We start from the raw sequence: 25,932 nt of genomic DNA on the forward strand, positions 1-25,932 counted from the left end.
TTTTAAAGGAAACTGAGAAACATTAGGCTCAAAAAATATTTCCTTTATTCAAGTTTTTACATGTTTGTACAAATTTTGTAAAGTGCAATGAAAGAACGTAAACAAAAGAATGTAAACAACTTTCTTACAACTACAGAAGACTATAAAAACATACAAAACAATGCAATGAAATTATTTACATAGATCTCTAATGACTAATAACTTATTTACTAATTTTCAATTTTTTTATCTTGAAACTATAGCTAACAGTCAGTGACTATTTGATATAAATAAACAAAAGAAAACGAAAGGTTAAGGGAAAAAATAGAATGTATAAAATTACTTCACTCATGAACTAATCTGTAATCTTTTAACTTTAGATATTATTTTATGCCTGTACATTGAACTGTAACAAAATAAGTTTGATGTCAACATAAAACATGATTTGGTGTCAGTTTAAATAGTATTCTAACAATACTAGAATTATACTAGAACCCAATTCATGGAGTACAGATTGTCAAAAGAACGAACTTTATAATACAAAATCTAAAAGCAGCCTTGGCAGACAAAGTTGGGTTTCTAGTGAGAGGTGCGGCAAAAACTTCTCTGTTGAACAAGTGCTAGTCAATTCCACAACTAGAATGAGAATGTAGGTTTTTTTTTTTTCATTTTAAAGCTACTATTAAAGGACCGGTTCTTGCCATGACAGCATGTTAACCTTCAGAATATTCTCAGTGAGCATTTTCACTATCCCATGATTTGATAATAAAAATCAGAAACTTAATGTGTGCATTACAGTGTGACTGACTACTCAAACTGGGACCACCTAGAATAAAACTAACAAATCAAAACGTACACTATGAACAATGGATTGGTAGCTTTTTCATGATGGTAACTAGTTAGGGTCTGTTTGAAATGAACACATAAATGCCATTGACTCCTCTGTGTTATTTACCCTCTTACAGATTCAGTCCTTGACCGCCAATTACCATGCTTGAAAAATTTAGCTTGAAAATTCATTTTGCGACAACTAAACAGAAACCGTTAAAGAGGGTACAAAATTTAGGATTAAAGCTAACCCATCAACAAAATTTAATGGCAAAGTTTCCTGAGAAGTTTGGAACACTTCACACTTTGTTGGGTTTCAATTTTGTTACGACCTACTTTTTGTACTCTTCAATGTTATTGGTTTGTTCGGGAAAAAGATCGCTATCCTTTGTTCTTAAGAAACGCTCTGGTTGGTTAACACTTTTCCAAGTGGCCAGGTGTGAATAGTTGCACTGTAAAAGAGATTTGCCAAAAGAGGGACTTGTTCTCTACAGGCTGGTTTTCACTAGCGACGGAGTCGCGGTCGAAGTTGTAAGAGCCCTTATAACCTAGTGAAAATTGAAAATCAGAGTCGTAAGCAGAGTCATAAGCTTGATGGAATCGGAGTCGGAAGAATCAGAACGTTTCCATTTCTTCCGATTCCGTTTACTACTCTGTCCATTGTGATTCAGTGAAAACTACATTGCCGGAGTCGGAAGCAGAAACTGAAGAACCAACCAATCGCAAGGCCCGGAAATGAACATTGTGATTGGTTTATTCTTCAGCTTCTGCTTACAACTTCGACAATCTAGTTTTCACTGGATCGTAAGCGATGGAGTGACGTAAGCGGATGCGGTGTTCTGCTTCCGACTCCATCAGTTTTATTTTCACCAGATCGTATCACTCCGCGCTTCTGATTACGACACAGACTATGACTCCTTAACTAGTGAAAACCAGCCTTACATCCTAACCAGAGGCATGGAGAAGAGTAGTTGCAATGTTTCAAAACAATTGTACACTGAAAAACGTCTTGACAGTGAATCCAGTAAATAAATAATTCTGATTACACCACACCAAAATGCACAATTTTCAGTGTTCCTGCAGGGCTTTCCATCTCTCCTGGAGTATCAAGTCCCAGCTGTGGAGAAAATGACTTGATGTAAACACACATTCTCCTAACCTATTACACAGACATTGCATAGTGACAGATGGGAGAATTTTAGTTGGCATACAGGTACACTACATAAAGGGACTCAACTTGGTCTGCATGTTATGTTACACTGATATAATATTCTTTACTGTGATAATCAAAACATGTATACCTCATTGACTTCTTGTCCAGAATAGTGGTGGTGACCTAGATGACAACACAAAATACATGAAAAAGAAATAGAGACCACTTGGAAAAATTAATGAAAGATGAGGAAATTACTATGGAATTAAAAAGAAGCATATAACTAGGGGACCTCTACATACAGGGACAAACTAACATACTATCGCCCAACTAGTGGACTAATGCAAATCCTGCATTTTGATTGGCTACGCTACTAGAGGACTATCAGTAATAGTCCTTGAGTAGCACAATTGGCGCAATCGAGCGTGATGCTTTCTTTCGTTTTATTCCCAAACAAAGATTTCTTCAACTTGCATTTGCTAACTTTATTATTGCCTTTTTTGTCCGATTAGTTGGTGATACTAAAACAATTAGACCCTTCGCCCTCAAGGGCCACGGGTCAATAGCCCATTCAGCTTCGCCTCATGGGCTATCAACCCGTAGCCCGCAAGGGCTACGGGTCTAATTGTTAAGTAGACAGTAGTAATGAAGAGTGACAAAATAATTTGCAGGAAAAAAAGGAAATGTTAACTGGGAATCAAAAGCAAGAGAGCCTGGAATGTGGAAGTCTACTTGAAAAAAAAAAATACCGGTAAACTCAAGCTACATGTAATAAATCAATGTGCTGCCAAAAAAATAAAAGTAAAGAAGGCATGTAATTCTGAAAAATTGGGATCAAGTGTTTAGATTTTGGGGAAGAACCCAAATTATTTTATTTTATTTGGGAAGAACCCAAATTTTAGAATTGGTACCTCTTGGGTATTGAAAAAATTTCAAGCCACGCCCACAAACAGGATCTTGGTACAGTGGTTGCTTTCAAAATTTCTGATGAGCACCCCATCCTTTTTACATGGCAGTCTCTCCACCCAAGGGAATGAAGTTTAGCACCAACCCCCACCCCTTGGAACCTCTGATGACCTTCCGTAGAATGGACATCGACATTTCCCGGAGCAGCACAGTATTGTGCATCATTTTCACAAAGTTGTAGCTCACCTCTTTGTGCACCTTGTAACATAAGAATGGCTCCATCATTGTCTTCTTCCTCTGACGGCATGAGGTGTTGAGGTGAAAGTGTCTGATTATGCATGAAATCATACTCATCACCCTGAAAGTAAATGCCATTTCTGCTTCTTTCTCCATTGGCCATGTCATCTTCGATATAAGACAGATCATCCTCCTCATCTTCATACGATTCACCAGTATCTTAAAATCATAATGAGCGTACATTAAAAAAGGTTAAGTCTGCATACAAACCAAATGGCTCAATCAGGCCAGGGTTTATCCCGGTTTCTGGAGCATGAAGTGACTAGGAGTATTTCTACCCACCCCCCCCCCCACCCCCCCTAGATAGGATGCCAGTCCACCATAACATCAAATTTGCTGGTACCATTTTTACGCCTGGGTGAAGAGAGGCACTGTGAGAGTATCACACTGTCTTGCCCAAGAACACAACATAATGTTTCCAGCTGGAACCACTTGATCCAGAGTCAAGCGCATTAACCATGAGGGCACCACATCTCCTGACGTTCATTGAATTAGTCCTATTTAATAGAAATTCAGTAGTTACATGTCCACTTTTGAAAATGTTGTCACCTGCCTCATAATTTTGCATTGTGCAGTTCCAGAAAAAACCATGGAAATTCACAAAAATTCCAAGGGGGAGGGGGAGGGGGGGGTTCGAAAGCAGAAATGTTTAAAGGAAAGTATGAAGCTAAACCGGAATTTCCAGGGGGGTGGGGATGGGGGCTTCAAACTAAAAAACCTCTCATGGGAGGGGTATGGATATTTTCTACAACAACACAATGAGGTCTCATTGGCTCATTACATCACATGTATTTCTTTGCAATTAGCCAGATGTGATTACTACCTAGTTTTGCTGCTGTTTTACAAAAGGCAAATTACAGTGTAGTCAGCAAAATACTGTGTAGCTTGCAAATCCCACTGCATCATTACATTGTGTCAGGCTTGAAGGCTTAATTCTCCTTACTAAGTACCTTACAATTCTTTAAAAGTTGGTTCAGAGAATTTAGTTGTACATCAAACTGTACAAAATCCCCCCCCACCCCCCCCCCCCCATTATATAGCCTAGTTGACGATTTTCTTTATTCTTGCCACCTTTCCATCTGGTAATATATTGACATTGGGAAAAACAGCATATTGTGTCATAAATGAAGATTACTTCATGGATAAGGTACACCATAACTGGTCAAAAGATCTCAACCTACCTGATGTTAAAGGCTCATTGTCAATCTGTATCGCCCGTTGTTTTGCTACTTCAGCCAGAGGAGTGTTGCTGAGATCAGATGCCAAATAGTGAATGTCCTAGGAAATGATACAGAACCTATCAGACAAGTCTATTTTCCTGAGTTAAGTACCGGTATCACATATAGAAATTGAGAGCAAATAATTGCTTCAGTATAAATCTCCTAGTTGTTCAGAACTTCATCTAAATCTTCTTCACAGACAGTTCAAAAATGCAAGAAGCAGCCACCATTCTATTAGCAACCGCACACTCTGGGATACTCATCACCTACAGCAGAATAGATAGTGGGTGGCGTAACCACATGATAGAATGGTAGCAGATTTACTGTGAATCCTAGAATTGTTTATACCCGGGGTGCTAATTTCAAATTTAGGAGAAGACAGGAGGTGCTCATCCAAGGAAGGCGCTTATTTAATTTTTCCCAAATAGTGGTAAGATGTGATCGATTTTTGTAATATATGTATGTCTCAGTCCCTCAGAAGTCTCTGAGGGATCCTATCTCTCTTGAAGAGCTACGTAATGTAACCTCTTTAGCTGGTCTAAGCCTGCTGCACAAGGTTGGTTGGGCTTTAGGCAATGATCAATCAGCAGATCTTCACTACCATCCATTGCGATGGTCAATGTGCAGTGCTTGAATGAGTTGCTAAACAGTTGCTTGTTATCAGTTGTGTCAGTACTCTTCCATAAAACAGGGGGAGGGAAGGGGGGGGGGGTGCCTATTTAAGGGGAGGCACTAATTTGAGGATTTATGGTAAACTAAAACTCCATATAAATACTGAGACTGAGCCAACACGACCTATTGATGTTAATACCATACCAAATTATTAAATCTAAAATTCAAAGAGTTTCAGTCAGTGTTCAACACTTGAATGTTATATTTACTATTATTATAATAAATAAATTAAATAATAAATAAATTAAATGCCACAGACAATGAATTAATTGAACTTAACATGATTGTACAAGTTAGCTAACCATGAAGAGGTCCTTTGCTCCAATGTCTACTGCTAGCAGAAATGCCTTTTCAAATCTCCTGTATCTAATGTTACAACAGAGAGAGAACAAACCATGTTATATTCAAGCTCTGACTAAAAGGAAAAAAGTTTTAAAAAAACGTTTTCACATTATAATAGCGGGGACGATTTATTATTGTAAGTGAACCAAGATAAACTGGATTGTAAAAGAACTCCAATAAGTGGAACCTATGATCTTCTGCACCCTAATACAATGCTCTTTCATCAAGCGGGAAAAGACAGATGGAAGTCAACATGTGTAACTAGGTGCACAAAGCATAACAGTCCCAGAGTCATGTGTAATATTTATCATGGTTATTATTGATTTTTATTTTCTAAGTTATGCTAGAATTCCGATAGTAAGGGCCCCCATTACATGTACTTTCAGATGTAGCAGGCAAAAGGAGATGCTACTTTCGGACAGCCATTACTTTTGGGTAGCTGTTACTTTCAGATGATTAAAAAACGATTGCACGATAATTCATGGTTTTTCAGACAAAGCAGATGCATAACCCAAAGTTAACAATTCTGTTTACATACATGTATGTTACTAACTACCCTCATAAACAAAGCAGACTGTATAAAGACAAAAGGCCTCAAATGTTGTTCGCATTATACATTGATCTAAACGACTGCTTGAAATGTTGTATCAAATATACTACAGTGTTAACTGTAGTTGAGAAATAATCTTGAAACGGCCGTTACTTTCGGGTGGGTCATTATTTTGGGTGTTACATTTGGGGTTCAATAGAAGGATAAAAAATTAACATTACTTTTGGCGAGCTGTGATCTTTGGAGGGATCGTTACTTTCGGAATTCTACGGTATCTCACACATTGCCAAAACTGCTCGGTGCAGATTAGGAGATTCTTGTTACATTTGAACCTGGTTATAATTTGGCCAAGCTCAGTTGTAAGATGGTCTAACCAATGTGCTGCATGAGGGACATACTGTATGCTTAACTCCTCCTGGAAGCCAACTCAGAATTCTTGTTTTCCCACAGAGTAATTTGTGTCACCAGCTCATTTATCATTTCTTTCTGACAACAACCAATATAAAATGACTTTACATAGGAAATATGTTTACTGATTTTTAGACTTCCCTTTTTAATTTTGTTGGTCAGAAATGAGTGGTACATATCAATAAATTTTGTGGTACATGTCCATCAGGACAGTGTCTGATGATTTCAAATTATGACAGTTACATTATCACAGATCCAAATTCTCCGAACTGAATTTCATCAGATATTTGAAAAAAATCAAAGAGAAATTGTTTTGTGATCAGCACCTGAGTAAGTGGTGGAAGAATCTTCTGGAAAGTTTGCTAATCATGTCTCGGAATTGTAGAACTGTGACATCAGACAGCGGTCGACTTGGTGCATAGAAACTACCAAGCGTCTCTTCAAGTAAACCTGTAACACAATAACACATTACACTGTCTGATGCTGAAATGTCTATAGCACAAGCTGGGATGTCAATAATCGTGACAAAACTACTGGTATTCAGGGTATGGAGGTGGTGTATGTAAGAAGCTGTGGAGGGGGGCGGGGTTGTACAAATTTTAATGTGGGGATCCACCCCTAGAGCCAAACCCTTACCCTTTTATAGAACATGTTTGACAGGAAAAAGTAACCCTGTTAATCGATACCTCCCATAGAAAATTGCACCCCTTTCACCAACAGTTTCTATACCTTTGGAGTGAGTGTGTTAACCATGAATATTTTCTGTTTCTCCTTTCAATACCTAAGTTTCCTCTTAAATAACTTTAAATACCTAATTCCCCTTTAAAACCTAAGTGAACGTTTCCATATCTTTTTTATACTCCAACTCACGAAACACCTGCTGTTTGACATACCTCCAGCAATAAAAGATATCCCTCTAAGGTGGAAACTCTCCACCTACTCCATTACAAGGAGTACCCCCTCCCCTTCGTAAGACAGGGGATAAGCTCTCTGCTCTAGAAAGGTGTTATATATGGCTACTTCTATGTGGCACAATCAGGATGCAGAACTTTGGTAAGTTACCCCAATTGTTAAAAAGATGGATAACACATTGTTTGTTTTGTTAGTATTTATACAACCACTGTACAGTTGATGGCAATGTCCACTCTTTGAACAAATGGGACCTGTCATTTATTCTGTCTCAAAGGACCTGATGCTCCATGTTATACATGCTAAAGTAGACCCTGGATGAGGGGAACTCTGATATAAAAAGGACTTGGGTGCTTGTCGTACCTTCGAGGGGTTAAAAAAGCAGTTTCGCTACCTCTCAGGGTGTTCAGCCTCAACAGGTCCACAGTGTGAGCTTTTGTGGTACCTTATAGGGTACTGAGCTGAACATGACAGGAGATAATGTGTTGTTTTAGAATTGGTACCTCTTAGGAGTGAAAAACATTTCAAGCCATGCCCATGACGCAGGATCTCGGTACCTCTTAGGGGTTCTTTTCAAAAGTTATGATGAGCACCCCTGTCCATTTTTTTGGGGGGGAGTCCCCTTCCCCAGGGAGCAGAAGTATAGTAAACACAAGTGTGAAACAAATTTTTCTTTCATAATGTTCACAGAATCATTTGAGATTAAGCTTACTCTAATGACATAATTAAGAAGTTGAAACTTCCTTACCTTCTCTTTCAGAGTTCAATGGTAGTTTCAGAAGATTGTTCATGATAATAGACATACATGCAAAACATGCATTCCCTTCTGTGTTCCAATTCATACTGTTAAGAAAATTCACTGCCTGTTGAAGCACAGATACAGTAATGTGTCTGAACATAACATTTGTACTATCATTCCTCTGCAATTGTTTGAAAATGTCTCTAGTAAAGTAAAAGTTGAATCACAGTGGAATCCCGATTCTTTGAACCCTCAATTTTTCCTACCTCCTGATAACTCAAACCAAAAGCTGTTCCCTCTCCTCAGTCGAATACTGTAATTTTACCCCTGATTTCTCAAACTCTCTGATTTTTCAAACCAATTTTTGTTTCGCTGGGAGGTTCAAAAAATCATGACTCCACTGTATTTGGACCATGGATGTGAAAACTAAACGTTTTAAATCCTGCTGTATGTTCTCAGTAACATATCCTGTATTTGACAATAAGTACATGTATTATAGAGCTCCAAGTCTCTTACAATTATTAGAGAGGGAATTCCCATAGGAAATTACAAGAATCATGCCTCTTGAAAATTTGTATAAAACTGCTAGAAGTTACGAGAATCAATTTTATCAAGGTGTAGTAGAAATCCCAAAATCTTTAAATGATATGTGTGATAAAATGAGCTTGAGGTGACAAAATCCAGCCTTTTAAGTGTAAATTGTGGCTAATAGAACATTTTATGAAGCTATATTGAGTCTTCTAAACAAGTTTGTTATCAAAAATGTACCCTAAGAGGTACCACAGAGCTTGATGCTGCGACCACTGGGATCGCCAATGCGCCAATTTTTTTTCACTGGCGACTAACTTTTCACGCTTTTCACTGAAATATTTTTGCTAGCAACTAAATCTGAAAACCTAGGGGCCAGCTGGTCCCAAGGTTTTTTCCTGAAAGTTGAGCCCACTCAAATAATTATGTAATAATAAATTCCTGTAAGTAACATACATGTGTATCTAACTCGCCCCAAGAAATAAAAAAGTGGAATTGAATTACATTTGTCAAGTTGACAAAAAGTGCTGATGTGTGGTATTTTCAGGGACACTGGGACATTTGGGAAAAACCCCTTCATATGCTTGATACCCCACCCCAAAACCCACAGTGAAATGTTGTCCTCTGCTTGTTCATGTTTGATGCATTCTACTGTGCCAGGTCACCCCTTTCTGAGCCTGCCAAGTTCAGCTCTCACTCCGGACCCCAAGTGGAATGTTGTCTTATAGTATTTACCTCCTCTGCTTGCTCATGTTTGATGTACTCTGATACCATTTCCACTGTGCCAAGTCGCCCATTTGTTAGCACACCAAGTTCAACTCTCAGTAGACACAAAGGTCCTCTGTAATATAAACAACAAAAGCATTCAGTGCTAAACCTATCCTCGACATTGATTAATAAAAAGTTCCACAAATAGATCCTGACAGTAACCAATTTTGAAATTAAAGTACATGCAGTCAACTCTTAAAACACCCTTACCACACTTCTCCTGGAGAGATAAATCAAACTCTCGAAATAATTGCCATAATTGCTTTTTTGCTGCCATACTGTAACTTGCAAATGCCACTGTGACCTTATTGAGAGGATGGCAATGTGAGCATCGGAAATCAAAACCAAGTCACATCCAGACTAGTCCACACACTCTCCTGTTCTTGTTTGATGTTGGGTTATTTTACTGCTTACTTAGTGCATCAGCAAAGACTACAAACCTGTCAAACAAGATGAGCAAGTTGTCATGGCAACCAATACTGTTGTCAGCAAGGTTACCAATGGGAGCTTCACATGACCATATCACCCCATTCAGTTTCACTGGATGTCTAAAACCAACAAATGAATGCAATTAGTAAAATTCTTGAGTAAAATAGCTAAACACAGAATAATTAATGTAGTTGTTAGGAGTTAACAAAACAAAACAAAATAGATCATGATATTTAGAGAGGAAGCCACATCAGCCTTAGCTGGTTTTCATGCAGTTCCTCTATCCTGGTCAAATTGGAATTTAGAGATGTTGGGTTTTGTGGAGGGAGGGAAACCGGAGTACCTGTTTAAAAACCCTTCAAGCAGGGCGAGAACCAGCAATAAACTCGACCCACATATGGCTCCAGGCCAGAATTTGAACCTAGGCCATATGGGTGGGAGGCAAGTGTTCTTCTGCGCTCTCCTTAAGAGTGACTGATATTCAAAATTTTGCCTTTTGATAATAGTACTAACACTGATCCTATTTAGATAGCCTGAATAAAAAATTTTGAGGCAAGGCAGCTGAGGAAAGAAAGGTGAGGATTGGCTTACGGAAAATATTTCCTGAGTTCAAGATTGTGTTGTGGGGAAGGCTTCTCTGCTACAAGTTGAATGAGAACTGGAGCTAAAGCCATGTCAAAGATCTGGAAAAAATACCAACAATTTCTTTTATTCTTTTATAATGTACAGACTACAACTCACTAAACAATATCAAAAAATTCACTCAGTTAAGAAACGTGATCCATCATTTGAGACCCCAGTCTCAACAGTAAACCAATCGTTAATTATAACTACTTATTAACCTAGAGTGAAGTCTTTATGGGAAAATCTCAATACGAGACCTTACCGCATTGATCGAGCGATAGTGAGGTCAATACCACAAGGCTGAGGTCTGAGATTTTCCTGTTAAGACCAAACCTTCAAGGTTAATAAGTTGTTTATTATATGGCCTTTTGCTTTGTTTTTACAGGCCTATAATCTGCCGTTGGCATTATGGGAGAATAATGTCCTGGAATCAAAGCACATGAGCCAATCAGAGTCTGCGTTATATCGGCTACAAACACAGGCCGTATGGGTGCAAATGTTACCAGCAATTTATTACTTTATATAAAAGAATCAGATGTAATGAGCACACCTGAAATTATATTCGCTGATCACGTCTTGTAAAACTGAGATGATCAATAATGCTGAACACTCATATTTAGACTATCTGTAGAACCCTACCTTTTAATTTTTATATAACCATGTCACTACTGTGCCCTCTTTAATTCCGACCAAGCAAAAGCTCGGTTTTGGAAAGAATATTTCTACCTTTACTAGAAGTAAAGTCTGCATACCAGCCATTTGGTCCATCAGGCCAGAGAGTATCCCAGTTTCTGTAGCACGAAGCAACTAGGAGTATTTCTACTCCCCCCTGGATGGAATGCTATTCCATTACAGGGTTACCCCAAGTATTAAGTTTGCCGGTGCCCATTTATACACCTGGATGGCGTGGGGGCACTGTGAGAGTAAAGTGTCTTGCCCAAGAACACAACGCAATGTCCCCAGCCAGGGCTTGAACCTGGACCCCTTGATCCAGAGATAAGCGTACTAACCATGAGGCCACCGCTGAAATTTACAACTGGATTTTCATGGCCCATTGATGGTGAGATTAACAACGTTCCACCGTAGTCTCAAATGGTCTCTTGGATTAATAGGAGTCCAGCATAATTGCAATTGACACCAATGGATAAATGGGGCTCCATTTAAATTGCAATGAACCTGTATGTTTATCACAGTTTTTTACCTGGATGTCCCCATCAGCGCTGCACACAAGCACCACAGCATCACCAGGATGCCACTGGATAACTGATGGAATCTAAAGAAACATGACAATTGATAATGATAATAATAATAGTGGTTACACTGGGACTTGCCCATGTAACCTCTGGATCGCAAGTCCAGAATCTAACCTTTCGGCTATGCTACCTTCAATAGGATCACTTAGATGGATAGTGGCATTAAGTGCAAGGAAGACACTGCTCATGGTTTTCCATCTGACAGCCCAGCGCAAGACGTTACTGGAGATTCCCTTCCACCTTTAACAGGATTCCAATCCACAACCTTTGTGATTGTGTTGCAAAAGCCAGAATTATAAATACTGTTTGTTCTTTGAAAACTTGACTTGCACGATTTCTTTTATTCACTTAAAACATAGTGATACTCTTGTCAATGGAACATATTCTAGAACATGATCGTGTGTCTTACCAAAGTAGCTTTTGTCATCTGTGTCACTCGTCTGTGATCATCATACAACATCTGAAAACAAAAGTCATCAAGCAAACATCAAATAAATCTTTCTCAGTGTGCGATATAAAAGGTTTGCATTTATTAGCCCAATTTTGATATATTAAAATTCAGCCTAAAAACAATAGACCTCAGCATGAGGCTCTGGGGAATAACTACAGAGTTTGTGAGATTTAAATTTTAATACATCAAAATTGGTCTATTGAATCAACTTTCTATATCATCATTGCATCCCTAAAAAGGACCTAAGAACTTGTGGGGGTGGTCAACCATGTCTCAGATAGGAGGGGGTCACAATTTTATGCCTTCAATGAGCAGATCTTCACAAGGCAATTTTCGCGTCAAATATTCACAATGTTATGACGTTGTGTGCCAATTTGGCACTCTTAGGGAGTAAAGGGTTAAGTGATGATTGATGCCTAATACATCCTATCAGACGGTGCAACAATGATGATGATCATGGTGATGATGATGATGATGATGAAGAAGAAGAAGACGAAGGACTGATTTTAATTTTGAGTTTTTAAAAAACAAAAGCGTTGGCTTACAAGCATGCCATCCTCACACCCAAGCAGCAGCTTGTCTTCAGCGTGATTTCTTTGTTGAACAATGATTGGAGCTACAGCACAAAAAAATAATACAAAAAGAATTAACTTGACGAAAGGATTTTTTCCCAATCAACTATTTTGCCCCTCGGAAAGGGCCGGAAAATAAATTTACCTGCAAATATTTCATGATAGTAATTTCCATAAAATTGATATATTCTGCAAATTTGTAGTAAAAACAGTCATGGTTGTAAGCATAAAGTGCCCATAACGTCAAATTTTTTGCTTTCTCATCTGATTCTTCATAACATCCAATTAACTTTCTCAAAAAATTTCTCGATTTGCATAAAACGCAATTTTTTTATAATTTTTTAATGGCGTTCAAATTTGCTGCCATTTTGGTCTACCATTCGCACCAGTCTTCCTCGGTTTGAAGTGAGTCATGACATAGGTTCAGGAACACATTATTTGGGTTGTGACTTATCTGACTTGAAAACAAGTAAAAATTTTGCTCCGGAGTTGTCTCAATTTAGTTGAAAATGCTGGAAAGGTGCATTGCCACTCTTTGTAACAACATTTATGATCCAGAAAACAACATCAGTCTTCCTGAATCTACATCACAGGCATCAGTCACATGGCCATTTTGAGCACGTTATTCATGTGATCAGTGGCAGGGGTCGACCGCAAGAAAATAGAATTTTGAACTTTGTAAAAATTCGTAAAAAAATTGCGTTTTATCTAAATCAAAAAATTTTTTCACAGAAGTTCATTAGGTGAAACGCAGAATTAGATGAGCACAATTTTTTTTTTTGACATTATGGGCACTTAAAGCACACAGCAACGGATCCAAAATTTATAGGTCAAATTTGAGGGATGTATTTATAACCAAGTCTTTTAAGGTTAAATGTGAAGCATTTTTGCCTAATAGGAGTTTTTAATATCCAAATTTCACTTTGTCTCAATGTGCCAAACAAAGAATTTGAATAAGAAAAATGTGTAATAAACATGAAGAATTTGTAAATAAACCCCTAGAATGCAGAAAATAATTTATGTGATGCTGGTGTCGTAGTCGCTAATAACCATTACTGAACAGCTAATTGTGTTGATTGGAAATGTACATAAAATGTTATATAACTGTTTAAATATAATACCTTTTACAGGAACAGTAGTAGTAGTTACTTTTTCAATCTGTTGAAAAATTAAATGCAACAAAAGATTGTCTAAAAAAATGATAATGATTTTATTTTGATTGCTAAAAATTGTAAAAGTAAAATGATGACTGTCTACAGTGTACCTTTTGTGATCAAGAGGTTGCTGTTAAGCTTGTCACAGCCATAATTATCATACTTAGTAAAAATCTATTAGCGTTCAATCACAAATGCTGTTCTCAGATTGGCCACGCTACTCACTATCTATTCTGTTGGAGATAGTAAACTTTGCAGCCTACCAGTGTGTGTTTGTTTACAAAATGACGGCTGTTTCTTTCTTTTTTCAACGTGATCTGTGAAGAGGATTTACATTACGTTTTGAACAAATAGTTAGATCTATTTCAAAACATTAGATAATTTACTCTTGATTTCTTATGCATGATAGTTGGCTTGGGCTGCACGCTCGTTAACTATGATGTGATAAGATCCCAAGCTCATAATCTAATTGTTAGATAGAATCATTTCTATGCAACAAACCTTGGTGCCATTGTACTCATAAATACAGCTGTCAACACTGGAGTCTCCACCCCCTGCTGATGACTGCTCCAGGGTCAGTACATGGTGCGGCTGATTGAAACTGAATATAAACAAAACAAAAAATTGCAGTGAAACCTGTATTAAGAGAACACCCTTGGGACACTCATTAGTGTCCGCTTTATACAGGGTGTCCACTCTAACCAGGTTCTAATACAATGTGCAATAATAGTTATTAAACCTTTTGTCACACAGTGTAACACAATGTAAGATCACAGACTGCTAATAAGACAATACCCAGTCAGCTAATGCATTAATCTGGAATAATCTACTTAGCTTTAAAACGTTATCACTGAACAATGATATTAAAGGAGTCTCGGCTGAGCTTTCAGAAGTAAAAAGCCTTAAGTGTCCAGATTTTGTGCAATGAAATGGCTTAAAAGTGGTGTCCGCATCCGCTTAACAGAGGCATCCGCTGAAAGCAGGTTTATTTGTTAATATGTGAAGAAAATATAAGGACTCAAACTGATGTCCACTTAACTGAGGGTGTATGCTTAATATGGCATCTGTTTACTACAGGTTTCACTGTAGTGAAATTCATTGTATTTCAGGGATCATCGCTAAATTATCCTTCACAACAAAAGTATGGAAACAACCAGAGGTGTATAAAAAAGTTTCATTTGAACATTGCTACATATATCTATTATTCGTACTTGCCTGTACAGGTGCAGATACTGACCTAAATGCTGCATGGATAGGATCGCACTCTGTCCTGACATAACACAACATCTCCATTTTTGGCCTGACAACAAAAATCAAAAGAGAAAAAATTAAAGAGGTCAGGGTAGCTAGCAAGATGCCACTAGAAGCAGTTGCTCCTCCCTGTGGACAGAATGTGGAAATGCAGTTGTAGCTTAATTGGTTAGCGCGCTGGACTTCGGATTCAGTGGTCCAAGTACAAGTCCTAACCGAGGTCATTTTGACTTGTGTTCTTGTGCAAGATGCTTTACTCTCACAAGACTAGTACAGTTTAATTACCTACATTTTTAATCCAGCATTACTAACTGTTATTTACTAGTAACTTTTTAGGCAAGTTTCTTTCACATGGGGATGACCTTGAAACTCCCAATTTTTTAGCTATTAACATGCATGGTATGGTGTGGCGTACTGTGGTTAAGCAATAGAGCACTTTTTTCCGTGTTTATACATAGCCTCATCTAATATCTCGGAGGGTTGGGAAATTCGAGACAGTTATGCAAACCCGAGATGTAGTCGAGGGTTTGCATAACTTTCGAGAATTCTCCCAACCCTCCGAGTGTTAAGATGAGGCTATGTAAACATGGAAAAAGTGCTCTATTTCTTTTATAAAATAATTCTCAAAAATACGCATGAATCTAAAACGTCACAACCGTGTTTACATACTCTCATCTAAACACACCTATCGACCAATGAGAGCATGCGTAGTAGCTCAGTTATTTTATAATGTTGTTTGGTGTGGCGTGGTATGGTATGGTAAGTGATGTTAATAACATTACCCGTTTAGACTAAAGATGACTAGGTTTGCTCTATCTTTCTCTCCTGACATTGGAGACCATGGCCAGGCTTCTTCAGTGTGACTGCACCACCACACCAACACCTGACAATTAAATGCATTTGGTTATAATAAGTTAAGTTTCCATGGTAACCAGCAGAAGTCTTGCATACTCTTTGGCATACATGTAGTTGTTTAAAATATAGAGCAAGAACATGATGTAACTAGTAACAAATGCAAGGAACCTTTAAAAATTACAGAAAGTTGTGAAATATGTTGATTGGAGCAAAACTGCATGATGACATCACTCACTCTGGCTTCAACTGTAAAAAAATGATATAATTATGAACTCAACATAGTAAATGGTTTGAACCCAGGGGTATCGGTAGTTCGTATAGTGTGATCGTCTGGGTGAGGGTGGTTCTGAAAAGAACTGTTGTTGGTGACTGTCGTTTTGACAACCTGAGTGAAAGTCATCTTCAAAGTCAAGTGACTCTGAAGATGCCTTGACTCTGAAGATGAATTCCGCTCAGGTTGTCGAAACATCAGTCACCAACGACAGTTCTTTTCAGAACTACCCTCACCCGAACGATCACATGATATGAACTACTGATATTATGACCTGTCATGCACATGCACAATACAAAATTGACCATTCAAGATTGCTTACCATGTCTTGCCTTGAGTTGAGGGACAAATGTCTGTTCAATCTCTTGCTTGATGGGCCAGGAATATCGACAAATGATGTCTGGAAACAGGAAAAAGATTAAAAATGTTCTAAGTCCACTATAGTTGAAAATAACACACCCCAAATTGATATTTTGATTAAAACACCTTTATGAAGAGTGAGGCTATATATCAGGTGGGTGGGTGGTTGTGGGTCATGCCTCATGGGTCGTGTGCAGATGGCGTTGGACACAGCTTGCAAAGCATGCCGGGAGAAATTTTCACTGAAGCTCATTTTCATATGATTGCCGAACAGCAAACATCTCAATGCGCAGAAGGTGATATGGAAATATGACTTATAGGAGGTTCCCTCGCTTTCGATGTTGAAAGAAATCTTGAATGACATCCATATTAAATCTTTTGCAGGCCAAGTGATAGCATTAGATGTCTTCTACTTGATTCACAAAGCCGCCATTTTCAGTGCTGAACAACTGATTTTGGAATCGAAGCTTTGCGGTACGTTGAATCTCTACTGTTGAACAGGAAAATTTTTTCCGTTTCCGACACAATTGAATTTGATCTTAACTTGCCAGGTGGTGCGTGAAGATAATGCAAGATTTTATCATCTAGGTCCAAGTGGTCCAGAGGACGAAAATTGCATTTATTTAGCTCCTGCTAAAGATTATATTACCAGTATCAGGTCAGAACTGAACTATGAAACTCAAAAGAGTTATTTATGAAACAGTTATATAGAATTTTCAGAAAGTTTTTACTAATCCTTGGCTGTCCTTGTGGACCCGTCTTACATTTCTGCGAGTTTGGAATGGATTCTATTAACTTGACAGATTTACTAACTAAATAATGTGGGACTTGACCTTATCACAATTTGGAAGCAACGCACACATAATTTAGCCGGAAGATTTGATGAGCAATTAATGCAGTGGCAGTTCATTGAAATAAATACCTTCCTGTATGGTGCACCAGCCCAGCATTAATGACCAACTCCCCATCCCATTTTAAAACACTTGCCTGACACAATTTTTGTTTTCCACACAGACAAGATGTGCATGTATAAATTCAGTTAAAGCAATAAACCCAGCTGATGTTCTGAGGTATTAGTGATGAGGGGTGTGAAGATTTTAGCAAAAGGGAGAGGAGGGTGGGCAACAATGATAACAATGATAAGTTTTCAAGAGCTTTGTTTGTTGGTTGTGAACCAAATTTATGTATAACTGTACTCTTCATTTTTGGAGAGCAGCTGCAGTCCGCAGTCGTTGATTTGTGGCACATAAATGATGAAAAAAGAATGTAGATGTCTGTCTTAACTACCTTCGTTGATAAATTGATTTATTGGAATAATTCAAATTATATCACGTGATTATTAAATTATTACAACTTGATAACAGTATGCAGAGAAAGAAAGCACTGTTTTGGGTTGCCGTGTCAGTCATTGAACTATTTTTGGGTCTCGTTTTAGCCTAAAAGATTGGTTATAAAAATCTGTGCCTCGTTTTCACTGTGCCCCCTTCCCCACCTCCTGGGATTTATAAAAGGTAAACTTAAGGTAAAGTCTGCATACAAGCTAAGTAGCCCATCAGGCTGGAGCTTATCCAGGTTTCTGTGGCATGAAGTGACTAGGAGTAGTTCTACCCCCCAGACAGGATGCAAGTCCGTTGCAGGCTTACTCCAAGCATTAAGGTTACCGGTACACATTTATACACCTGGGTAGAGAGAGGTACTGTGTCTTGTCCAAGAAGCAATGCAATGATCCCTCTCAGATCCAGAGACAAGCGCACTAACCATGAGGCCACTGCGCCTCCCCCTGAGATTTATACTCTATTATTAAATACCTTTGGCTCCAATCCTGACATTTTTTCAAACTTCTTAAAGTCAAGGCTTGGTTTCTTGTTAAAATGTATGTAACAAAGTTTGGCTTTCTCCACAAGTGAAAACAAGAGGAAGGAGTCCGTCACAATTGCTGAAAACGAACAAAGGACTTAATCAACTGAATGTCAGGTACATGACTGTGTTCCATGTAAAAATGACCAGACAATCAAACATGATATGAAAACATAAATTGTTAAAAATTAAACTAGTTACTTGCAATAACCAGTTTGATGCCTCAACTGACCATCTCTTCAATTATATGCTATGGGTTAAAGTTGTGCATGAATTTTGTTTTCGTTTGTTTCAGATTGTGAGGTATAAGCAGAAGGAGTCACTGTGAAATAGAAGTTAAGTAAAGTGTGTTGCCTGGAAAAAAACCTGCCAATATATTGATGCAGATGTTGATTAATTAGCAGTTTAATATCAAGTGATACATAACAGGCTGCCAGCACACCTCCAACCTCTGCAGAGTTCAGATGCCCTGACTGTCGGCAAAATTGGCCTTTGGAGAATCTGAACATTACCAAGCAGACACTTTAGTACTTGATATTGAGGGATTACCCACAATGACGACAACCATCATGTGCTACCCACCTTTGTTTATTGGATCAGGAACTTTTCCAGCTAAGCTTTTGTCAACTGAGATTTTCTCAATATCCCCAGAAGACAAAGACACCAGGATGGAGATGAGGAATCCATTATTTAACAGCAACTGATGAAGAAAAAATTACAATTTTACACATTAAGCCCAGGCCAAATGGACTCAAAGTAGTAGCAAGTAGCTGCATGATGAATTTGTGTAGAGACTTGCATGCAAAGTAATGTCTGCATACAGGCCGAGTAGCTGATCAGGCCAGTGCTTATCTCTGGTTTTGGTAGCATGACGCAACTAGGAATATTTCTACTCTCCCTTGGATGGGATGCTACCATTAAATTTGCCGGTAACCATTTATACACTTGGGTGGAGAGAGGCAGCATGAGAATAAAATTAATGGTCCTGGCAAGGGTTCGATCCCAGATGACTTAATTCAGAGTTAAGCACAGCAACCACAAATGTCTTTGAAGTGTCCCAACTTCAAATCAATTCTACAACTCATGGGTTTTTAACTAAACATATCATTTTCACCTCAAAATGTGGTGCAATCCACAGTAGGTGAAAAGATATTTGCAGTTGTCAAAGTTGGAAGTATTTATTAATAAAAATAGAGGCACTTTTGACAACAGATGTTAATATTGGAAACATAATTATTATTATCTTCTACTGTGGGAGGTGACAGAGGCCGCTGGCTAGCTAGCTTGACTAAGCAAACTGGCAAAATGGAATTGCATCCATGGTACAGTAAATACCTGAATATTTCTTAATGTTCTCCACCGAACGTCGAGGACTTTACAGTGCTGAAGCAACTCCTTCAAAGGAAAGAAAAACAGTTGGAATAAGAAAGATCATATTGTCTATTCCCAAATTACATAATACTGACCCACTAACAGAGAGACCTTCTTTAAGAAGTAATATAGATCTTCTATTACTGTCAAGTGTTACCCTCCTTAAAAAGAAGTCTTACTTTCTTAGTACTTACTAATACATTTAGGAGGAACAACAAAATCCCTTAGCTTGCTAATCTTCAAGTATTTCTATTAATCCACAGTAAACACTATAATTTTACTTCTTGAAGGGATATTTTGCCAATGAGCTCTTAGGCTTGGCTAAATCTATATATTATCTTTTACATGTATTACTGTTGCGTGTTACCCTCCTTGCTCTCCTTAAATAAAGTCTTACTTACTTAGTACTTACTAATATATTTGGGAATAACAACAAAATGCCTTAGTTTACTAATCTTCAAGTATTTCTGTTAATCCAGAGTAAACATTATAATTTTACTTCTTGAAGGGATATTTTGACAAATGGAAACTGGAAAGCAACACAGAACTAAAACACAAGCTGCAATAACAATAATGTGAGTAAAGAGTAATTGAAATAAAAAGTGAGTTTTCTGTCTACATGTTTTTATCGCGTTATGGATGATGAATGTAGAATCAACTTCACTTGTTAAGACCTACTAGTAAGCTATATTCTTATTACCTAACTATTTTACGCTGTTGTGATGGAGGAAGGAGAACATAAGTATTGATGACACAAAATTACACACCTCACACTCCTTAAGTGTATCTCGCAACTTCTCAGGTCTACGGTTTTTTGGTGTCCATGAAACTCCCCTGTCCTCACCCCACAGTCTTCTTTGTTCACAATACACCCCCTCTCCAGCAGAACCTGTTGCATTATTACATATACGTGACCACACTGAGAGCTTTATTCAAACAAATGCCGGGGTGACCAGGGTGGAAAATTGGCAGGGAGGGGGATGCTGAAAGGGTGGTAAGGGTGTGGCAGGGGTGGCCAGGGTGGCGATTACAATTTATTGATCATTTTAAACCACAAAATTAATAGAGGCTAAATAAAATTAGAATTTTGGCCATTACAACAAATCTGTGCCAAAGTTGATATCTAAGAGATTAAGATTAAGGGATGGGGTAAAAGGTGTCCTTAAGATTATAAAAAATTGAAACATTAGAAGCTAAATAATTAAGTAATTCTTAGCTGTTCACATTACCACCCTTTACAGTGGTGGATCTAGGGGAGGGGTCCGGGGGGCCCAGCCCCCCCCCCCCCACCTTATTTTGGGTAAAAAAAAAATCACAGTTCTAAGGAAGAAAAGCTGGCAGGGCAAGCAAAAAAGCAACCCCCTCCCCCCCCCCCCCCAGCTCAAGGTCTGGATCTGCCACTGCTTTATCATCACTCACAAGAGTATAACAACAAAGTAGTTCAAAAGTACTAAAAAGTATCTTAAAATGTTACCTGTACCAGAAGCTTTGTCATGGTAGACATGAGTTCCAATATCACAATCTGCATTTTCGAGGAGAGAAGGGAAAGGCAAGTGAGATGAACGTGCAGAATCTCCTAACAGGTCCCCATGTGATAATTGGGAAAATTTGATCATGATTCTACCAAACACTACTTTCATTCACAAGTGATAATGTGTTTCTTTTCTTTGTTATCATGGTCTATATGTTTACTTTTAACATGCATTAAACAAATTGATGCAAATTTAATTAAAGGATTGATTATAAGGTATATCCATACCTTTACCACGGGTGGCTTTTTCAAATTCTGAGGGCAAGAGGGGTACTTTGAACTGGAAATCCAAAGGCATGGGGGGATACTTATGAATAGAATTCCGAGGGCATGGGGGGTTTCTAGAGGGGACAGACAAGAGTGTGAATGAAAGAAAGAACTGATAACTCTTGATGACCCCGGAAAGCAGGATACAAGACAAGCATCAATCAGTCACACATGTGTTTGCTGCGTTCATTTACAAAAGAAAATCGATACAATCTGGGTGGTACATTGGGCTTCAGAGACCTTAAAGTTTACGAATTTCTTGTTAGATTAATTGACAGTTTGTGACAGACACCGACCCGCCAACTGACCCGCCATGTTTGCTCACTATACGCCAGTGGTATATATCCATAAAGAAACCACTGTAATGGCGTCTGATTGAGTGAATGTTGTTCGTAATATTGAAGGTAACTTAGGCAGGATCTGCCCATGCATGTTCTAATTTCCATAGTAACTAACACACTAGTTTAGTTAAACTAGTTACAAACTTTTGCTTAAAAAGGAGAACATTTTAGTTACCGAACAAATGTTCAGTGAATGCTTGCAATCATATCAGTTGCAATTTTGAGCCCTGCAGACAGTTGTTCGATGGAAAGTTATTAGCAAAAACTTCTCGAAAGATGTAAAAGCATAAAATCTCTTTCATTGGAAGTCCTAGGGAGTCAAACTAGGATTCCAGAGAATTGAAATAAGAAACATAAATCTGGAAGGGAGGGGGGTAATGACTTTGGAATTTCAGAAGGAAAGGGAGGGGTTAAAATGTTAATACCCGTGGTATAGAGTATGGATATTTTCAATGTGGGTGTGCAGAGAAGTTTACAGGAGGTATACATGATTTGCTGCAAATCCACAGAGGCAGAGGCAAAACTTGGAAGGAATGAACTCAGAACTCTGATTTAATGACAATAGCTGCTACTCAAGAATGAGTAATAAACAATTGCTGCTCTTCTCATTCGAAATGAGGCAAATCAGCAATCCGTGTTGAACTGGTACTATTTTTGTCCCCGCTACATCCCTAGATCAGGTGCCCACGATGAGATGTAATATACCACTGCCGCTTATAAGCCCTGCTGCTTATACCCCCCCCCCCTCCCCAACCCCTGGTCATAGGCCCATCTACCTGTAAACCAAAAACCGCATCCCCTGAATATAAGCCCCCCTCTAGATTTCGAACCGGTTTTTTTAATCCGGTTATAAGCCCCGTCGGATATAAGCCCATCTAAAAGCCCTTACGAAATTGTATTAGCCGAGGGCTCATAAGCAACAGTTTACGGTACACGACAGAGATGATAAGACGCAAATTCTAGAAACGGTATCACAAATGAGCACTGTATTTCGTACAACGTTTGCTCTCCTGTTTTTTTTAAATTCATCACTTGAGTGCCATGATAAAAGCGATCGCTTGTCAAATTCAAACAAAATCACAAACTTACGCTTATTTGTTTTTCATCCTGTGTAAATAACGTATTACGAGTCTAAACTTACCAGCGATGGTCTTAAACTTCTTTAACGACCAAAAATGTAGGTGGCCAAGTAAACTGGCCATTTATCAAACCGACATAAGAATATTTCAGCTCAACATTCCATGAGTCACGTACTCTGCCGTTTGTTGGCGGCCATATGTAATTTTTCTTTCTTTTTTTTTTTTTTTTTGGTAATATCTCCATGTATGTTACATATGTTGTCCTTTTGGCAGGCTTCCCTTGGGGTTCCTTGCAGAGGTATAGTATATGTCACATACATGAGGTCATCGCTATTTCTTTTAGTCTTGTTGATTAGCTCAACCTCGTTCCCAAGGAGAGGTTTCAGGTGACCTTCAGCTGGTTTTGCATTGTGTAAACATCATTTGCAAGAGTTATCATGAGCGAAGCGACGTGTAAATTCACTCCTCAAAGGAAAGAAAATCCCGAATCTTCGCTTCAAAAGTGTATTTCAGTTCTCAGAGCGGCGAAAAATGACACGGAACGGTTCGCCGCGCTACTTTTGGTCACTCAACTAGTTCATTCGAACGAGATAGATAGCCTGGGGCGAAGGCAGGTCTTTGATGCGATCGGTTTCAAGTTCATAAATAGATTACTGAACACCAGAAATGTACCGAGCGATTGTCCTGCTCAAGTCTACAACTCGTTGGCGTTAACGATTCTTGCCTGTTTTTCCTCTGACGAAGAACTCTGTGTACACCCTGAGATGGTAAAGAAGATACCGTTGTTTCTGGACGGCATTTCCAACTCGGCTGAAACTAGTGTGAGCGAAGCTAGCGTCGAAGAATGTTTTCAAATTATCGCTTCGTTCGCTTGTAGTTCAACGGGGTGCAGACATTTAGTGGAAAATGGGGTATTTTCAACGCTTTCTCGAGTCGTCAGCGAAAATAAAGACGAGAAATATGTCGAAAAAGCTCTGGAAACATTCCTTCGAATTCTAAACAATGACCCACGCGTGTTTTGGCAGGAACAAAGAGAGGTCCTCATGGAAGCTTTGAATGGTTTAAGCCAAAGATTGAGCGAAGCACAGGACAACACAAAATTCGAACTGTGCAATTATCTGGTCCTTTTTCTATCTGGGGCAGAGAAATCTGTTTTTCAAGGAGGCGAGAACAGATGGCTGGCTGGCGTTTACAAAGGTTTGAACGATATTCTTCAATCAAGAATTTCGTCCGAACAAAGAAATCCTGCCATTATTTTGTTATCGGCTGTCATTGAGCTTGTCGGAATGGACTGGATGATTGAGTTTTCACGACAGCAGTCTCCAGGACTGTACATTTTAAGCCTGACAGTTGTCAGCGTTGAGATAAGGATGATTTTGGACGGAAAAACTGCGGCAGAGATTGTAAACAAAGCAACTCTACTGTGCAGCTGTTTCAATATCCTCGAAAAAGCAATTAACTTTGCCATTGTCAGTACAGGACAGTCACCAAACAACAGAAAATTACCAGCCATTGTTCTGGACGGTCTCCCAAAGGTTTACTCCTTAGCAACGGAGTCAGTCCACTCTATTGTTATGTTTATGGACCATGTGGCACAGGTGGGAAAAACAATAACTGGTCAAGAACGCCATGTGGTGCTTGCTTCAGTTCGAGTCCTTTGTGCTTGGATGGCAGAAGAAACTGCTGCCCTTCAAGATGGTATCTGCAGGCTGTTGCCATTTCTGTTGAAGCTAGGAAAGGAATCACTAGAGGCTTCCAAAGGTATTAATTAATATTTTCCCTTTTGTGTGTCTGGAAGTGGTAAACTATTTTTTCATGTAGAAGATTTAACATCCACTGCTATCATTTCAAGCTTTAACAAAATACAGTGTTTAAGGCCCCATCTACACTACACCAGAGAAATCTGAAAACACAGTTTTATTTCTATGGTTTGGCCTGTTGTCCACACTAATCTATCATGAAAACAGAACTTTTCGAAACACTCTTCTAACCAGAGGAACTTGAAAATGCCAGCTTTACATTTTAGTGAGGATGGAAAACATTTTGAAAACGGAACTTTTCGAAAATGATAACATCAGAGTAATCAAGTGATTTCCCTACTGGAGTCTTCTAACACAAATCCAAAATGACCAGTGATTGTTGCGTAGTCAAATTTCTGCGGTGTACTGTGGACAGAAAACATTTGATGCATTTTCAGAGTGAAAATGCAGTTTTCAAATTTCTCTAGCATAGTAAGAAACAAAACAATTCAGAGCCTGAAAACAGAAATTTCAAAACGTTCATGATCGTTGAACTTAAGATGCTGGGCGGTGGCTTTCTGTGGTTGACCTTTGATGTTGAGCAGCAAATTGAATTTTGTGCTTTGAACATAGTCAATTTTTTCGTTTGTAAAGTTATGACAAAGCCAGTTGGAGCATTATTTTTAAGAGAAATTAATGAAAAACAGTGAAGGTGACTGCAGCTTTCCAGGACACCACTAAATTATGTGCATTTTTTTCTTTTAATGTGTGGTAGATTTTTTTGCAAAAAGAAGGTCAGCAGCTACTAAAAGAGAGACTGTGTTTTACATATGGTATCGTGCTTACACCACATGTGTTTGACCAGTTGACTTGTGACTGCTTTTGCAAATGCAGATGATAAACATTTTTTTGGTGCAAAATAGCTTTGTTTTAAGAGCTTGGTGTCAGGAATTCATTTGCATAGTCCTGTGTTTTTTGTAAGCTTTTGTGTCACCAGATTCTTTGTTTTAGTTTCCCGTTATGTACTTGTGATATTTATTTTGCATACTGTTTAATATTCAGCTTCAGTGTAATTGATTTCTTCAGTTTCAGTTTTTCAGTTTCTTTGTAGCTTTTTCTGAGATATAATTATTTTTGTACTATAAAAGTGTTTAGATGTATTAATCGCAACGAAAATGAAATTTTTGGAAGCAAACAAGGAATTTGTCTCAGCGTGTAGATTAAATTG

The 25,932-nt window shown here is 38.4% G+C and overlaps 2 protein-coding genes across 5 annotated transcripts in view; one reads left to right on the forward strand and one right to left on the reverse strand.

Annotated features, from left to right (window-relative positions):
- Window positions 1-31: 31 nt before the first annotated feature.
- Window positions 32-23,208, reverse strand: LOC145494360 (WD repeat-containing and planar cell polarity effector protein fritz homolog). 2 transcript variants are annotated; one of them, XM_081473806.1, is made up of 25 exons: window positions 23,028-23,208; window positions 21,222-21,269; window positions 20,515-20,636; window positions 19,712-19,771; window positions 18,959-19,076; window positions 18,328-18,455; window positions 16,482-16,559; window positions 15,816-15,916; window positions 15,020-15,082; window positions 14,284-14,383; window positions 14,046-14,099; window positions 13,750-13,786; window positions 12,602-12,672; window positions 12,015-12,065; window positions 11,554-11,625; window positions 10,320-10,411; window positions 9,740-9,847; window positions 9,267-9,372; window positions 8,013-8,127; window positions 6,682-6,805; window positions 5,358-5,421; window positions 4,345-4,441; window positions 3,113-3,322; window positions 2,109-2,143; window positions 32-1,924 (listed from the first exon to the last, which is right to left on the reverse strand). In XM_081473806.1, the coding sequence occupies exons 1-25, from the start codon at window positions 23,086-23,088 to the stop codon at window positions 1,850-1,852; spliced, it is 2,190 nt and encodes a 729-aa protein (XP_081329932.1). In that variant the 5' UTR covers window positions 23,089-23,208; the 3' UTR covers window positions 32-1,849. The 2 variants fall into 2 exon arrangements, with proteins under 2 accessions (XP_081329932.1, XP_081329933.1); XM_081473807.1 differs by lacking the exon at window positions 14,046-14,099.
- A 107-nt stretch (window positions 23,209-23,315) lies between these two features.
- Window positions 23,316-25,932, forward strand: part of LOC145494359 (neurochondrin-like) — a 46,762-nt gene continuing 44,145 nt past the window's right edge. For all 3 annotated transcript variants that reach the window (XM_081473805.1, XM_081473803.1, XM_081473804.1), the window contains exon 1: window positions 23,316-24,726. In XM_081473805.1, the coding sequence (XP_081329931.1) occupies window positions 23,403-24,726 (1,324 nt within the window). In that variant the 5' untranslated portion in view covers window positions 23,316-23,402. The remainder of the gene's footprint in view (window positions 24,727-25,932) is intronic.

This window comes from Orbicella franksi, chromosome 8, assembly GCF_964199315.1.
Source record: "Orbicella franksi chromosome 8, jaOrbFran1.1, whole genome shotgun sequence".
Lineage (NCBI taxonomy): Eukaryota > Metazoa > Cnidaria > Anthozoa > Scleractinia > Merulinidae > Orbicella > Orbicella franksi.